The sequence below is a fragment of the Aethalodelphis obliquidens genome, unplaced genomic scaffold (genome assembly GCF_003676395.1).
Source record: "Aethalodelphis obliquidens isolate GAN/ISIS:26980383/991018 unplaced genomic scaffold, ASM367639v1 scaffold42, whole genome shotgun sequence".
Lineage (NCBI taxonomy): Eukaryota > Metazoa > Chordata > Mammalia > Artiodactyla > Delphinidae > Aethalodelphis > Aethalodelphis obliquidens.
In genome coordinates, this window is record NW_020837986.1 from 9,352,992 (window position 1) to 9,370,406 (window position 17,415).

The 17,415-nt window shown below is 52.3% G+C and overlaps 1 protein-coding gene across 3 annotated transcripts; it reads right to left on the reverse strand.

Annotated features, from left to right (window-relative positions):
- Positions 1-428: 428 nt before the first annotated feature.
- On the reverse strand, positions 429-16,931 carry TGIF2 (TGFB induced factor homeobox 2). 3 transcript variants are annotated; one of them, XM_027078381.1, is made up of 3 exons: positions 16,853-16,931; positions 13,074-13,299; positions 429-3,229 (listed from the first exon to the last, which is right to left on the reverse strand). In XM_027078381.1, the coding sequence occupies exons 2-3, from the start codon at positions 13,263-13,265 to the stop codon at positions 2,708-2,710; spliced, it is 714 nt and encodes a 237-aa protein (XP_026934182.1). In that variant the 5' UTR covers positions 13,266-13,299; positions 16,853-16,931; the 3' UTR covers positions 429-2,707. The 3 variants fall into 3 exon arrangements, with proteins under 3 accessions (XP_026934182.1, XP_026934180.1, XP_026934181.1); XM_027078379.1 differs by having other exon boundaries at positions 16,760-16,898; XM_027078380.1 differs by lacking the exon at positions 16,853-16,931 and adding an exon at positions 15,905-16,614.
- Positions 16,932-17,415: the final 484 nt, after the last annotated feature.

The following is a 17,415-nucleotide window of genomic DNA, read 5'->3' on the forward strand; positions in this document are numbered from 1 at the left end:
CATAATAGGGAAGTCCAGAGACGGTACTGGTTTCAGACATGTCTAGAGTATCCATATAACATCTCTGCTTCTTTCTGTGCCGGCTTCATACTGTAGTCATGCTCCTTCCTTATTAGGAGAGGGGGAGACAAAGTTACCAGCTCACTAAGTTCCCTTACCACTTAGCAACCCCAAAGCTTGACTGCTGACGCAAAGGAAGACTGGTCCAGCTTGGGATACGTATGCCCCCTGCACACTGTGATGGAGAGGATGTGGAATACGTGTGAGGCCCAGGAAATAGGGATGCAGAGTACACAACACTTCCAGGCAGCTACTAGAGGGAGGGTGAAAGAGGTAGGGCAGAGTAAGAACTCAGCAATTGTCCTGTCTCCAGGCTGGGCCCAGGGTCATAGTGGATCAGTCCTTCTGCTTTGAAAAACAAAACCAAAACCAAAAAACAAAAAAACTTTATTTGACAAAAGACAAAAACCGAAGTTATTTACAGTAGTTTTTTGCTCAAATAATCCAACGGGATAACTGTGCTTCCAGGGTTACCTCAGAACCGAACCAAGCAGAGGCTGCCCTGCCCCCAGCCTCCCCATCTTGTACAAGGGGGGAGTGCCAACCAGAATTCAGCAGCATGGCTCCCTGACCCCTCACCACCCTCCACTGCTCAGTGCACTGTGGGAGGGAAAGTCCCACCCCAGCCCAACGCGCTTCCACAGTCCCCTGCTGCAAGTGTCCTGCAACAGTGACAACAGACCTGGGCTCAGAGACACGGGTGGGGTGCAAGAGGCCGGGCAAGCAGCAGCTTCAACTGATCTTGAAGCTGCCGTGTTCATTCTTCCCCAGCTGGGCCTCAGGAGGGCGAGGGTCCCTGATCCCCCCTGGGGCATGCCAGGAGAGGGCACAGAGAGGGGAGGAGGCAGAAGAGAGAGCCTAGAAAACCTGCCCACTAACAGAGAGCAAAGCCCCCTCTCTTAAATAACCAATCCCCACTCCCACAGCAATGGGTGGGCCAAGCACTCAGAAGTTGGGGAGCCTCCCTGAAGTCTTCAGGGATCATCCCAGAAAGGACAGAAAACATGTTGCTGCCTTTCTCCCAGCCAAGCCCACCCAAGTCAGCCAATACCCAGGAACTCTCCCCCTGTGCCCAGCATGGCAACTTCAGGAAACTACAGGCTGAGGATCCTGACCTGTCTTTTGGCCCAGTAACAATGTTATTCAGAACAAAAATATTTCACCTAAAAACCTATGATTAGTGTTTCTTAGGATATACTAGAAAGATGGGGTATATTGCTGTTGAATGCTATCAGCAATGACACAGCAAAAAAAAAAAAAAAAAAAAAGCAGGGCCCAGGGCGGGGGTGGGGGTTGCGGGAGGAGAATAAGACTAACTGCGATCCGTTTCACTGTGAAGTTCAGGGCAGGGGCTTCTGCAACTCCAATTTAAAGAGAGGTGCAACAGAAAGACACTCACAGCGAACAGGCTTCGTGACCGATTCCCAGCCCCAGCCTCCTCCGGGGCAGTTCCACAGGCAGCTGGGGGCACTATTCCGTGTTTCCTCCAGGAACAGTTTCCGGCCACCATCATGGGAAAAGCTGCCCGTCTGGATCAGCTAAAAGGCCTTCCTGACCACTAGATGGCTCACTTCTCTCCAAGTAGGAGCAACAGGGAGCTTTTGACATTCTGGCCCCACTAAGCCAAATTCCTAGAAGGAATTCAGAACTCAGGCCGCGGGGTGAAGCTTTCAAAGATAAAGAAGAGGAAAACATGAAAGAAAAAAACACCACCCCACTGCTCAGCCTAGCTTACCTCCCCCTCCCCTCCCCCACAATACAGTAAAGACACCAACCAACCAACCAGAAAAACACCTCTATCATCCTTCTCTGCTCTGCACCCAGAAGGTTTGGTCAGATTTGTTGGACCCTCTCTCTGGCTGTGGCTTTATCCCCTTCTCCCTTCTGGGCATGATGCAGAAAAGCCAAAGCCCATAAAAGTTTTTTCTAACTTTTTTTTTTTTTTTTTGTAAACCAAACCAACAATTAAACCATTTGGAAATTTGCAGAGATTTAGCTGGTCCCCCAAATGAAAATACTTCTTCCTTGCAAAACAATCACCAATTGCAGTGGTGGATCATTCTCAGTTTATCAGACTCCATCAAGCAATGCACTCTCATTCCCCACACCTGGGCTAACTACGCCTGTTAATGCAAACCACAGCAAAGAGGGAAAAATAAACACAAAGTTTAGCAAAAACCTAAACATTCAACCGGAGTCGGTTCTGTTACATCTGCTGGGCTCCTCTTTTCTTCTGTTCACACTTATGAACCTGGAATGTCCACACTTAACAAAAAGAGGCGCTGTCAGGGGCAACTGGGACCCAGCACAGGTGTGAGTGAACTTGGCAGGGTTCCTGTGCCCAGCTCAGGAAAGCAGGTGGGAACAAAGGGGTCCCGGGGATTCTCTGCAGCAGCAGCACCATGCCTGTCTCCAATCTCTTGGTCTCATCACTGAGGAGGCCTGGAGAAACGGCAGAGTCAGCAGAGGAGAGGTCCCATCCCAGTGCAGTGACACCAGCTGGCGTCTTCCTGCTGAAGACCTCTGGACAGAGGAGATGATCCCGATGTTTGGCAGTGATCCAAAGAAAACCCTCTGTAGGAAGGGGGACCAAAACGGAAACCCAGGACAGCTGGCTCGAGCCTCGAGCACCCCTGTTGGCAGATGCCTACTTGGGGTTTTCAGAGACGAAAGAAATGGGAGTGCGCAGCAATGGGGGTGACGGGTCCTGCTGCTTCTGGAGCTCCATCTCAGCAGCTCTCTGGAGCGCCACCTCCACCAGCAGCTGGAAGCTGCTGAAGTCCTCCTTGTCCTGCTCTGGGGGTGTGGGCGGTGGTGTGTTGAAGAGTCCACCCGTGGGGCTTCCAGCTTCAGCCCTGGTCAGCAGGGTGAGTGTGCTACCAGGGGTCACCAGGGGCTTGGGGGGCTCCAGCTCGCCTTGTGGGAAGGTGGCTGCCGGCTTGTCTCCCTGGCCTGAGTGGAGCGGCATGGAGCACACGGACAAGGAGAGCACACTGGTGGGGGCCGGCACAGACACAGCCAGCACTGAGGGGCTGCCGCCTCGGGGGAGGGCCACATCGGAGGCCTTGCCCCCGCGGCGGGAAATGGTGTACTGGTTGGGGTCTTTGCCGTCCTTCCGAAGCATGTCTGGGAGAAGCCGCCGCCGGGCGTTGATGAACCAGTTACAAATCTGGAATGAGAATGAGTTTGAGAGACTGTGATCAGTTTACTCTCTCAAAACCGGCTGCAAAGCACCTGTGTTCCTGGCCCCAGAAACACAGCAGCAAACAATTCAGGCACAATCGCAGCCCTCAGATTTATGTTGGGCAGAGAGAGTTAAAGAAGAAATGATATAACTGAAAATAAACTGCAACTGTGATCCAGCCAATGAAGGGAAGGTACGTCGGTGCTGTTGGACACAGTAATGGGAAGACCCAATCCAGTCTTCGTGGACTCGGGGTAGTATCCTCTGAGGAAACGGCTTGCGAACTGAGATCTGAAGGATAAGCAGTAAACCTACTTATCAGGTGGGAGGCCAGAGGGGAGAAGAGCATTCGATTGAGAAGGATCAACACCTGAAAAGTGCCTATGACAAGCTCAGAGAAGGATGTCCTGTCTGGATGGAGCTCAGAGTGGTAACTAGAGGTTACCTCTCATGGTGGGGATCTGGTTCTTTATTCCAAGGAAGATGGGGAGCCGCAGGAGGGTTTTAGGCAAAGAATGCTAAAAATGCTATGTGGAGAACAGTGGAAGCAGAGTGCAAGTACTTCACATTAGGTTAAGGGAGATGATGAGAAGATGACAAACGTTTGATCTGTCTGGGAAACTGGAAATGACAGGACCTGGTGCCCAGTTGGATATGGGTGTGTGAAAGGAGAGGGGATGGGGCCAAGGGCCATTCACTCCTAAGATTCTAGAATAGAGTCTTGCTGTATGCCAGGGAAAGAGCCACAAAGACACTAAAGGGACTCTCAGGTAGAAGAAGTTATTGTTTCCAAGCAAAACCAAGGTCAGTGGTTGAATGTGCATTCAACCAACATCCTTAAATCCTTTTTTCCTATATGCTGCTGAGAAAGCTACCATTAACCGTGACCCCATTCCTGTCCAGCTGATTGTTTAGATCAATCCTCTTGGGCCTATGCCTGAGGCATGACATTTCTTACTGTTAAGTGGTCTGCTGCAAAACCAAGGCATATCTAGCACCCATCCTATATTTGTCTGGACCCTTTATAATAGCCTCCAGATCCACAGCTCTCCAATCCAGCCTCGTCACTGGTTGTCACTCACTTTCTAAAATGTATTACTGTTATTCCTTTTCTAGAAAACTGCCATTTGTCTCCTACTGCCTATAGGAACAACTCCAGACTCTTGGGCCTGGGTGTTAAAAGCCTCCCCTGTTCATGGCCTATCTTTCCAGCCCTTGTATTCTTCTTCTTTTTCTTTTTTTTAATTTATTTATTTTTGGCTGCGTTGGGTCTTCGTTGCTGTGTGTGGGCTTCTCATCGCAGTGGCTTCTCGTTGCGGAACATGGGCTCTAGGCGCGTGGGCTTCAGTACTTGTAGCTTGTGTGCTCTAAAGTGCAGGCTCAGTAGTTGTGGTGCACAGGCTTAGTTGCTCCGCAGCATGTGGGATCTTCCCGGACCAGGGCTTGAACCCATGTCGCCCTGCGCTGGCAGGCGGATTCTCAACCACTGCACCACCAGGGAAGCCCCTATATTCTTCTTCATGTGAAATTGCTCACCAGCCCTCATTGAGGCCCTGTGCTTTAAAAAACAAAACAAAACTCCATGCCTCTTGCACATCACATTCCTTCTTTCTGGAACACCCTCTTCTCTACCTGGAGAATGCCTACTATTCTAAGTCTTGGCTGATCTAAGATATCAGAGATCGGGCTGAGGCAGAGGAAATGGTTTCAGAACACGTCTCTCCTCACCTACAGCTGCTGTAGGGCCTGGCAGTTTCTTTCCATACTTGAATGAATGACACCATGAGGGTAGATAACTGTTCAGGAAGAGTGTGAATAGCTTCTGCACACCCCAGAGAAGGCACCTAATCATGGCATCATTACTGATCAAGCGAAAAGATCAGCCACTTACACCCTCCTTCCTTTCATTTACTCCTAACAGCCTGGAGATGTGACGAGACCAATCCTTTAACAAGCTCACCTGGGCATTATTTAAAAAGTTATGGATTAGACTAGAGAACAGGTTCTTAGCTGCGTGGCTGGTGTAAGGCTCCTAAACACAAAACCCGTTTTTCCTTCAACAGGCAAATACAAGCCTTTATCATTTTTTCCATCTCTCTCCCTCCTGCCCTCCACTGGAGGAGCTGCCACAGGGGAAAAGTTGCCTCATCACTTTCCTGCTAACAGAAAAGTAGCTGGAGAGAAGAGACAAACTGTGGGAGTGTGTTGGTGATGAGGCCTGGGTGTGGCACGGTATGCCCCCACATATCTAGGCATCTTCCTGGGAGCCTTCGTTGAGAAGCTTTACCAATAGCTGACGTTTACGAAGCACTATACAGCTACGCAATTTTCTTCTAACAGTTTTATCAGCCCTATGAGTTTGATCAGCTCCCATTTTACTGATGAACATACATAAAGCTGAGCCTGGAGAAGTCAGGCAGGATTCTACCTCCAGCCGGGGATCCCCAGGCCTGGACCTTTGGATCTGGAGGAACGAGAACCCCTACTCTCTGAATCTTTCTCTCAGACTATCACAGGAGCCCAGAGCCCAGCTTATTTTACTCACTACAGTGGTCAAGTTAGAACTTCTCACCTTCCTGTTGCTCTCCCTTCAAGGCTTCGTGCTCACTCCAATAATATTTATTGATGCTTGCTACGTGCCAGGCCAGTTCTCGGTGCCGGGCATGCTTCTGTGAATTAAACAGATGTGCACTCTGCCTTGCGGAGCTTATGGTCCATCTAGTTGTGGAGACTGGCAATGAACGAACATCGCTATAGCAACGAGAAGTGCCAGGAAGGAAAGAGACAGGAATAAAAAGATAGTATATAAAGATGAGAGAGACCTCCGTAGATAAGGGGTCTGGGAAGGCTGAGACCTAACAGATAAGAAAGAGCCAGCCACACAGAAAGCTGAGGGAAGAGTGTTCTAGACAGAGGCAACAGCAAATGTCAAGGTCCTGAGGCAGGAAAGGGTTTGGTTTAAGGAACAGACAGAAGCAGGCAGGGCTGGTCCCACTAGGCCAGAACACCATGCTTAACCACCACCATGCTTAACCACCAAAGGGGCCCGAACAGTGGCTTAAGCGAGTTTTCACACTGTACATCCTTCTCCTGGTCCTGTCTTTGCTCTCCTCTTAGTTCATCAACAGAAACTTACAGAGCATGTAGTAGCTGCTGTAGGGGAAGAAATGACAGGAACCCCTCCCCCACACCTCTCCTGTGCTGAGATGCCAGGAACTGTGTGGGCTGCGGCAATGCCTAACATTCCTCTAATGGGTGACTGGATCAAAGGCCCAACTCTCTTCAGGGCTCCCATACCAGTTTCTACCCCTATCACCTTCCTTAGCTGACACCTGGGCAAGGCCTTGAGTACCACTACCCAGCCAAAGGGATGGCCACCTATGACAAGAGCAGGTGCCTGGAGTTGGCATGGCTCCTTGCCCAGCAGCCTGCAGCTGTACCTGTTCCACAGGTGACCCAAGGATAGCACCAGGCTCCAGGTCCTGTCAGGCTGGGAAAGCTCATGGGCAGGGCAGAGCCAGAGCCTTCTTGTGGCTTCCCTCCCTTTCCATTCCAGCCTGGAAGGACCCTGCCTCTGGGGTTCTCATTTACCCCTTACCTCTCTGGTCCTCTCAATACACACACAGACACACACAGACACAGACACAGACACAGACACACACACACACACACACAGACACACACACAGACACACAGACACAGACACACAGACAGACACAGACACAGACACACACACACACACACACACACACACACACACACACACACACACACACACACACACACACACACACAGCAGGCATCAGCTGACACTGTTTGAGCTGCTCACTCCAATCCTGGCTGGAGTTGCAGGGGAGCCCCAAGGGAGAAGGAAGACTGAACAGCTGAGTGGACGAAGGAACTAAGGATCTTTGACACAAGGTATCACGCCAACCATCTCACTTGCATGTTTAATCTGCATGAAAGCCTGGACGGTAGTAAGCAGTGTCCCCAAAGTACTACAGAGAGACCTGGAACTCAGAGATGAGAGAACCTGCCCAAAGTCACACAGCCTCCGAGTACAGAGCTGGGATTCAAACTCAGGTCTCCTGCTGCTGTTCTCATTCTGGTCTGCTGTGTTATCAACAGAGGAACAAAATGGATAGCTGCAAGGCATCACCATAATCCTAAAAGCAGACTCTTGCTGAACACAAAACGTATCAGGCGCTGTTCTGAACATTTCCCATCTAACTAACTCATTTAATCTTCAACAGCCTATGAGAGGTTCTGTGATGATCTCCATTTTAGGTGAACCACTGAAGAAACAGAGACCCTGATCAGAGAGATTCAGCAACTTGCTCAAGGTCACAAGGGCAAAGGCTAGGATGGGATCCAGATACAGCCTGATTCCAGGCAGCTACCGCTGTCAGGTGAAGACAACAGACGGAGGAGAGTCAGCCTGAGGCCTTTTCTCCTTGCTCAGATGCTTCCATCTCTCCATCCTGCAGCTGCCTCCTTGGCTACCTGCGCTACAGGAGAGCACTACACCTCTCCACCTCAGCCCAGGATGCAGGGGAAACGCGACCTGGGTCAAGAGGAGTAGGGACTAGTGCTTTTGTTGAGAGCAGTCTTGGGGAGGGGAGCGTGGCGTTTGCTAGCAGATGCGTGGGCACTTAGCCTCTAGCTGCACCTCCCATTTTGGCTTCTAATTCTGAGAAGAGAACAGCAGAAAAACACCCCCCCACGTGCTCACCCTGGTCCACAGAAAACTTGGCAGCCTACTTACTGTTTTGTCTTCTCATCCGATAGAAATGCACAGCTGAGGGCAGCCGGGCAAGGGCACAAGGCCCGAGTGCACCACCAGTGCCAGCTGCGATAATGGGCTCTGCGGATTTTCTGTAGCCCCTTCCAGCAGCCTGACCCACGCCTAAGTCAGGAAAAAAGCATGTGACTTGCCCCAATTCAAGGTCCTCGGGGAGGGGGTAGGAGAATGCCAAGGTGAATTCTGTGATTGATACAGCAAAACGCAGGCTGGGTGCCTGAAAGCCTGTCTCTACCATAAAACAGGGCCCTATCTGAAAGGCTGCTGCCCTGTCAGTATTTTCTTTTTTTTTTTTAATCAGTGGCTGAGATGAAGGACACGGGAGGAATCACTGTGGCAAATGGGAGTGGGAGGGGCACTAGGGAGCAGATAAAGGCCATGAGGACCAGAGCAGGGCTTTTGAAGGCGACACAAGTGCTTTAATTGTAATGTCTTTTCAACTGTGAAAGACAGAAGCAAAAGAGGGGAGAGAGAGGGCATGGAGAGACCTTTCCCAAACATCACGGTCCCAGTGTTGTGACCACCCGTATCCAGGTGCTCCTAAAGGCTGCTGGCTGTATTAGAATAACCTTGAGGGTGATTTTAAAAAACTGCTCTGTCTCATCCGCTTCAGAGATGGGGGGCAGGGGAGAGGGGTGGGTGGAATCAGGAATGTGTTTTTAAACAAGCTCTCCAGAGTTCTGCCACCCAAGCTTAGGAACCAATGGTTTAACCCACTGGTTTAACTTGTCCTTGCGGGCCAAACCCTTTACTTAAGCAAAAAAGCTTACACAAAAGCTCAAAAAATATACAAATGAAAGGCCTTAAGGTGGGGAGACAGTGGTTACCAGGAGGAAGAATCGGGAGGCAGCTATCTTTGGAGCCAGAGTAAGAAGAGCAGCTTCGAGAGATACAAGTTCACTGAGGGCAGGGCCAAGCCACCCCCTCACCACACAGCAGGCCACTACAGCTGCTGCACCAGGCTCCTTTCTTGCCCAGTACAAGTACCAGAGGGACTGCTGCCCCTCACCTCCCCAATCCTTCAAGTCTGTCAGGATTCCATTCATATACAGCTTCCGGAGAAGGCTTGCCTACCAGGGCAGCTCAGCTGACACACACGGGTAATTAATTACACTGAATTCTCAGTCCTTTCAATGTCTTCCCTCCCCCAGGGGGGACAGTGCCGGTTCTACTGTTGTGTTCCCAGCACAGAGCACAGCCCCAATCAATATTACACAGAGAAGGAATGGGCACGAACTCTCCCCGCCACACTTACCTCCCCTGCCCAACTGGCAGCCCCTTAGGACAGAAACCACAGCAATAAAGTGGGCTTACAGGGTGTCACCGGGACCCGTCAAAATCCTTCACAAATGACTTTTTGGTTTTACCCTCCCAACTGCCTCGCCCAGGGCAAGTACCAGCTAACCAGTTAGTTAAATAACTCATTGACTTGCTAATGAATTGCTGCTGGGCCAGTTAAAGGAGACAATCGAAAGGGAGGTCCCCAGGGAGAGAGAAAACAAACTTGGCAAAACGTTGATGCTTGCTGGAGCCAGGTGATTGGTGCCAGGGGTGTGTTATAATATTCTCTTACTTTTGCGGTTATCTGCAAACGTTCCTAATAAACAATGGAAATTTAAAAAATTAGATACAGGAAAAAGAGATGCCTCCAGGGACTGACTTAAACCAGCTTTTCCAGATTGAGGAGCCTCTACATTTCCTTTATTTCTGAGGTCCTGCCTATTGACATTTCCAACACTTTTTTTTTTTGCGGGGGGGCCCGATGCGCGACTTGCAGGATCTCAGTTCCACGACCAGGGATTGAACCCAGGGCCCTCGGCGGTGAAAGCTCAGAGTCCTAACCACTGGACCACCAGGGACTTCCCTCTAGCACTTTTATCTGCATTTTGTCACTTCAACAATTATTTACTGAGCACCTACCATATACCTGGCATTGAGCTAACACTGAGGATGTAGTGATAAATAAGTCGAGGCCTCTGGAGTTTAGTGTGTTCTAAAAAGCAATCAGTCAAGTCCAAATGCTGACCCAGTCCCGGTGCTGTGGGAGCACAGAGCTCCTCTAGGGGTCAGGAGTCTCCCTGGTCAGGGGTGGGAGCAAAGTGGTGTGGGGTATCTATCAGTGTGGCAGCAATATGGGGGGCCAGGGATGAGGCCCGCTACACAGATGGAAAAGATGATGTTGTCAATAGGTTGGCAGGAGCCACTGAAGGGTTTTAAGTAGGGGAGTGACACGTGATCAGATGATGATAGGTTGGACTAGGGTAGGAAAGAAGCTATATTCCGGAAATATTTAAGGGGTAAATGTATAGGAATTGGTGAGACCAAAGGAGCTGAGAAAGGGCTATCAAGGGGAGTCCCTTCGAAAGGGGAGGACCCAGCTTGGACAAATTACCTGTTATCAGTCAGGAAATCTGGGGTGCCTGTGAGACCTTCAAGCACGGATGTATGGCTGGTGCTGCTTGGGATTCATGGTACAGTTTCCATCAAGGAGTACTAGATGGTCCCCACTGCTTCTTTTTTTTTTTGGCCGCACTGTGCAGCAGGTGGGATCTGAGTTCCCTGACCAGACCAGGGATCAAACCCATGTGGAGTCTTAACCACTGGACCACCAGGGAAGTCCCCCCACCGCTCCTTAACGCTCAGCATGCCTCTAGAACAGGGTGGCCACCAGTGGAACCCCTCCCACCAGGGGATGCCAGGATCCAGCCGGCCCTTCCTCAGAAGTCTCCAGCAGCTAATCCTGAAATGGATTAGCTGTAGCCCCAGACCTACATTTCTGTAAGTGGGATCTGGGGATATGCCGTCCTAGGGGCCCACTAGTTCCCCACAAGAATGTTTTGGTTTTGTGTTTCCAATCTGATCACAAGTAGGCGTGCCGTGGCCTCTGGCAACACAGGTTTGCTCAACTCTGGAGCCAGTGCCTCTGTCATACTACACACCACAGTGCAGTCAACAAAACACCAGCCACCGTTTGTTACTAATGCAGTTAGACGGAATCTCATTCGTTTTACATCTATTTACTTTGGAAAACTGTTTGGTTATTTCACAGTTGTGTATAAGAGCAAAAGCAAGAGGTTTTTTTACCCAGTTTTATGTTTGTACATGCTTAAGTGACGTGATAAAAATTATTCAAGTGTACACGTGAGGGAGGCAAGTCTGTGAAAAAGATTTTAAGAGGAGTCAGTACATTATTCAGTCTTGAGAAAGTGTCCCTGATAAAAGGCAGTTTCGATACAGTGTGGAAGTGGTTTGGTCGCACAGGTAAGAGGCACACTGGAATACACAGCTGGGGGAATCAGAGAATGCTTTCATGAGAAAATGCTTAAACAGAGTGAGCCAGGCTCAGAGAGGTCAAGAAACCAAGGGAGAAGGCCCGGAGGCCTGGGCGTTCAGGGGCCCCAGAGACAGGAAGAACGAACTAGGCTGCAGGCAGTAAGACTAACAAAGAGGCTATCTGGGTAATCCTGGCTCTTAGGCACCAAGACTTTGGCCTGTGCTGTTCTGCATCCTGTGAGTTCAAGTCCACCTCTTCTGGAAGGCCTTCTGAGGCTCCAGGCCTCTCAGAAGCCCTGCCCTGAGTCTCTGCTGCCATCTGCCCCAGCGGTGATCACTTTTTGCAAACATAAGTGGCCAGGTCTTCCCCTGCTTTCCCATCCCAGACCAGACACGCCCTAGGGTAGGAATGTGCCTGGATCCTCTCTGGGATCCCAACCCTGCCCCGCATAGAGCGGGGCATAGTGCAGCGCTTGTCGGTAAACTTGTGAGGTTCTAGGAACTGCTAAGTCGAGACCTATGGTCTAGGAGAGATGAGGATGAAAGGGAGAGAAGTGCCCACGCTGTGCCAAACACCTCACAGTGGGCCTTGAATTCTTCTCAGTCCTGCCCCCCAACCCTTACGTGCCAGGAAACTGCTACAATCAGCCCCCCTTTTCAGGTGAGGAAACACGAAGCTCAGAGAGGAGGCAGTGACTTGGCCAGTGTCCAAGCTTTCTCTTGTGGAGAAGATGGGATCCGAGTCAGGGTCAGTAGCTCTAGAGCCTTTCTCACAGACAGACTGCCCAGCGAGTATAAAGTCAGGTGACAGGAATTCTGAGGGCCGAATACTCACCATGAGGCTTCGTGGAAGAGGGACGCAGCTGGAAGAGGTGGGGGGTTCAGAGTAGGGTAAGGGAAAGAGAGACGGTGCCAGGGATCGGAGTAGTGGGCCAGGAAAGAACAGAGCTGGAAGGGGAGGCAGCAGGGGGTGGGGGGGGGTGGGGCGCCAGCGGGGCAGAGGGTGGGCCTTTGCTAGGCTGGGGGCCTGTTCTGTGTCTCCCAGGTAGGTGAGAGCCCAACTGGAGGCAAGGCAGCGGCAGTCCGGGGGGTCTCACCTCAGCACCCGGAAAACAGAACAAAAACACCTGTAGGTCAGCAACTGGGGCAATTCAAAGGGGGTAATACCTCTCACTCTGACCAAAAGTGGATAACGTGATCTGAGCGTGTTCATGTTTGTGGTTCACAGAGCACTTTCACATCCAGTTCTGAATCTATTCCTCCCAACGGTTCAGTCAGACAGTCTAATCCCACTTTACAGATGGGAAATCAAGATGTGGTTTACAACTCCTGCGTGGCAGAATGGGGTTTTGACCCCAGAACCTCTGACTCCTGCCCTTTCCTTAACCGTGACTCCAACTCATTTTTAACCACTCTGCAGATCACCAGCTGCCCCATGAAACCAAATTGCCAACCAATCTGGGGCTAAAGGACAAATCCCAGACAATCAATGCCTTCTCACCCTCTCCTAGCCTCCAGTGTTAATGACGACACCTAGACATTAATAACAATTCCTTGCCTCTTCATAACTCTCCAAAATCTGAAATCTAGCTGCAATGACTTCATGCAATTGTCTTCCCTTGTGGGTATTCTCATCTGACCTACGAAGAAACTGAGGCCCAGAGAGGGGAATGACCAGCCCAAGGCCACACAGTTGAGTCCGTGACAGGGCTGGGACAGGACCAGAATCCAGGTCTCCTGCTACCCGCTCCTTACCTGCAGCACTGACAGGTTGGTCTGTCCAGAAAGGCTCAGCTTCTCCTGCTCTGAGGGGTAGGCGTTGTAGCGGTGCAGGTACAGCCAGTCCCGGAGGATCTTCACCGACTCCTTGGGCAGGTTCCCTCTGCGCTTCCTCTTGCCTGCCAGGGAGAGGAGGCCTTCATCCTCACCCAGGTCACTGTCTGACATGGTGTCTAGGGGCTACGCTGGACCTCAGGCAAGCCTAAAACAGGTGACAAAGGGGAGGGGAACATTATTACCATGCGGTGCCTCTGACTCTTTCCCTAGTCTTCCAGCACATCACTACTAGAGCCTAGGACACCAGAAACGGGGTAATCGAAAGTCAAAGTCTCAGGCCATACCAAAGCCTGGGCAAGGTAGAAGGAAAGGTCCAAAATGCCTCTACTTCATCAGGCTGGTAGATAACTACTGAAATTAATGGCAGATCATTAATAAGCAGAACCAGACTAGAAGTAATTACAGCTACCACTGAGGCCTGTTTTCCATGCTCTGTACTGAGCATTTCACCTTTATTATCTCATTCAGTCCTCACAAATGCCCTCGTAAGGGAGACACTAATATCATCATCATTTTACAGATGAGAAAAACCAAGGCCCAGAGAGATTCAGAAAGTCACCCAAGATACTCTGGCTGTTAAACAGAGTTACCATGTGACCCAGTAATTTCACTCCTAAGGTAGCTAAGCTACGAAGAGAAATGAAAACCCACGTCCACACAAAATGTTGTACAAAAATGTTTATAGTAACATTATTCATAATAGTCAAAGGTGGAAGCAACCCAAGTGTCCTCCAACAGATGAATAGTTAAACAAAATGTGGCCTACCCATAATAGAGTAGAATATTATTCAGCTCTGAAAAGGAAGTTCCGATCCGTGCTATAATGTGGATGAACCCTGCAACTATTATGCTAAGTGAAAGAAGTCACAAAAAACACATACTATATGATTCCATTTTTATGAAATGTCCAGAATGAGCTGGAGGGGATAGAAGAGTGATAACTAAAGGGTATGAAGTTTCTTTTCCAGGTGATAAAAATGTTCTAAACTTGATTGTGGTGATGGTTGCATAATTGTGAATATACTAAAAAAAAACGCTGGTTTGCTTTAAAAGAGTAAGTTGCATGGTATGTGAATTATATCTCAATAAAGCTGTTATAAAAAAAAATCTCACCTCCAGGATATGGTATGGAAGCAGGGTTTGGACCCAGATGGCTTGCCCCGTCCTCCACCCCCATCCCATCTTGCTTCCAGGGTCTCCCAGGACCCAGTGAGGAGTCTGAACCCTATCAGTCTCCACAGTCCTACAGCAATCCATGTAACATTTACTGTGTACCTACTATGTATACCCTGCAAAGATGCTGAGTTATCCCTACTGGTTGTCTCTCATTCTCCTTTGTCATCTAGCCCCTGGCCTGGTCCCAGAATCAGTGCCTCAGAAATCCAGATAAATAAGCAAGGCTGGGCTCTAGTTCCTCCAACTTGGCTGTGTGACCTTGGGCAAGCATCCCTCCCTCTCTGGGCTTGAGCCTCCTCTTCATCTGTTAATTGAAGGAAGGTGTTTCCCTAGACAATCCAACTCAGTTGCTTATCCCCAACAAACTTCTTGTTCGCACACACAAAAGAGATACACATTTTAAAACCAAAAGTTCCAGGACAAGCTGATGCCAGAATCTCAAGGCCCCTCCCTCCTCAGCCTTTTAACAGCTCCCTAGCAGGCTGGGCCAACAGACTCTGGCATCTCCCAGGTTTTGTTTCCTCGACTTGGGCCTGAGCCCAGATATCCGGGCTGGCTAGGCTAGGCTTTCGAGGGAAGGGTCTACCCTCTCAGCCGGGCCACCTGGAGGTGAGACAGGCATTGGTTAGAGGTGCCACTCCTCAGAGAGCAGCAACAGCAGGCTGCTTTCTGAGGTCAGGTTTCTGAGGTTTAGCTGGCCAGGGCAGTTGGGATCTGAGCTCAGGCAGGGATGCAGCCCTGGCAGGCTGTGAGAAGTTTACTCAAGGTTATCTGTACGGATTCCACCCTGGCTGCCAGTCAAGTCCCAGTCTGCAGGGTTCCAGTGGGTGGCGTGTGGAGGTGACCCCCTCAGTCTACACAGACCTCTCTACCGCAGGGTCCTGCACTCCAGCCATGATATTCACCGACAAATACAGCAGACACAGTTTACAAATCCCAATCCAGGAGGCTTCCCACACACACACCCCACACTCCCACCCAGCCTCACACCAGGCAACTCTCTAAGAGCACTCAGATAACTGGCACCAACCCATCACTCAGCCCCTGGAACCCCCAGGACTTTCACCGACAAATTCATCAGACACACAGTTTACAAACCCCGCGTCTAGCACGAACAACTGGTACCACGCAACCAGTTCCTGGATATACGCCCACCCACGATCTCTCAGACTGGGACAACTCCCGACGACATCATACTAAGGGTCAGTTCTTACCCTAACTGGCCTGTGGTAGCACCCTCTCGACATAACGCCAGGGCACCCTCCTACACACGCTACGACGCTGACCTGCAACCACTCCCGCGCCAACTTTCTGACAACTTCCCCAGCTCGGCCCGACACTCCCCCGGGCCGAGCACTCACGCTGCATTCCCAGCAGTTCACACAAAGCGCGCAGCCTCCCCCGCGGCCCAGACCCGAGTCGGAGCACATGGCTCCCGGGGCGGCGGGGAATCGGCCTGCGCTCGGGGCGCCTGCACCCCTCAGCCCCCCACCCCGCGTCAGACTCGGCGCTTCTGTTCCCCCGCGGGCCTGCAATCCGGGTGGGGCGGGGGCTCTGGAAGAAAGAAAACTCACGTGTCTGTCCCGGGGCAGGAAAAAGTTTGGTTCCCACCCCCTTCCCCAGCCGCTCAGCGCTCCTGACTCTTCGGGGCGCGGGGCTGGCCGAGCCTGCGCGCTCGGCTTTGTGCTCCGAACTCGGCCCGGAGGGGGAGGGGAGGGGGCTGGGCTCCCATCTCCGCACCGCCCCCCCCCAATCCTGCGCCCAGACTCCATGTTGGCCGCCCCCTGCCCCGGAGACTGCGCGCTTCGCCCGCGGGAGGCTCGGCTCAGGCTCGGCCTGCCCGAGGGACCCGGCGCGCAGAAACTTTCTTCGGGTCGCCGGCCCCACGCGCCCCGCTTCCTTGGCCCGCCTGGGAGTGACAGATGCCTCCGAGACAGACTTTCCTTTGTTCCAAAGGAAAAGGGAACTCGCGCGGGCTCCCCGGCTCCCCCAGCTCCGAGACCTTCCGGCTGCCCCCACCCGCAGCTGTCACTCTCGGGGGGCCCCTCCCCGGCTCGGCCGCGGCGGGGGGTGGGGGGGCTACCGGCGGTTAGCAACGTGCACTTTTGAAACCAAACAAACCCGCCCCCCGCGCGCTCACCCCGGCCCGGGGCAGGGGCGGCCCTCTACCGGGGTGGGTTCCTAGGGAGTTGGGTCCCCCAAAAGGGCCGCAAGTGAACTTTTACCGGGGGGGTGGCACAGCCCCCCCCCCACGCCGGTCCCAGTCAGCACACCGCAGTCGGGACTCAAACACACCCGAGGTCACCCATCCACAATCGCACGCGCTTGGACGACGCCCCCTCCCCCGCCCGGCCGAGAAAAAGAAACTTTCCAAGTTGTCCGCGCGCCCCCCGCCCCCATCTGCCCCCCCTCCTGCGCCCCGCACTGACTTTTCCCAGCAGCTTTTCCGTCCACGCGGCCTAGGGCTCGGTCCCGAGCGTCCCGGCAGGGGGCGGGAGGCGCCGGGGGAGCGCGCCGCGTACCTGCCGGCCCTGACACTCGGCCTGACAGCTCGCGGCTGGAAAGCACCTCGCGGCCTGACGTCAGATCCCCTCTCCTCCCCTCCGCGCTCTCCTCGCCCTCCCCCACCCGCCCGGAGGGAGAAAACAAACTTTGTGAGAAGCGCTGCGAGCGACGCCCACCCCCCGCGGGGCGGGCCAGCGGCGGCTGGGGGCTTCGCCCCGCCCACCGCGCCCGGAGGGGGCGGAGCCGGGAGGGCACCTTCTTCCTGCGCCCACCCCCACCCTCAGGAATGCCACATGGCCTCCGAAGAGGAGTGGTGGGAACCCGGATCGGGATAGTGCGCTTGGGGGCAGGAAGTGGCCCGCTCCTCCTTTCGGAGAGCATTTCCGGAGCGCCTACTGTGTGCTCCACGCAGGGGGTGGGGGTCGTTACCCAGAGGAGAAATAATGCAAATACCGATGTTTGTTAGTCAAATCTCCGGAGAGGAAACTGAGGCCCAGTTAGTCCGGGAATTTACCCCCAGCTGGTAAGGACTGGGGTCTGAATGCGGCGCCTGTTCTGTCCTCAAGGTCGCGTAGAGTCG

Coding starts and splice junctions, on each gene's coding strand:
- TGIF2 (XM_027078381.1), bottom strand. CDS start 13,265: ATGTCAGACAGTGACCTGGGTGAGGATGAAGGCCTCCTCTCCCTGGCA. Junction 3,230..13,073: donor CCAACCTGTCAGTGCTGCAG/GTAAGGAGCGGG, acceptor TTCTCATTCCAG/ATTTGTAACTGGTTCATCAA.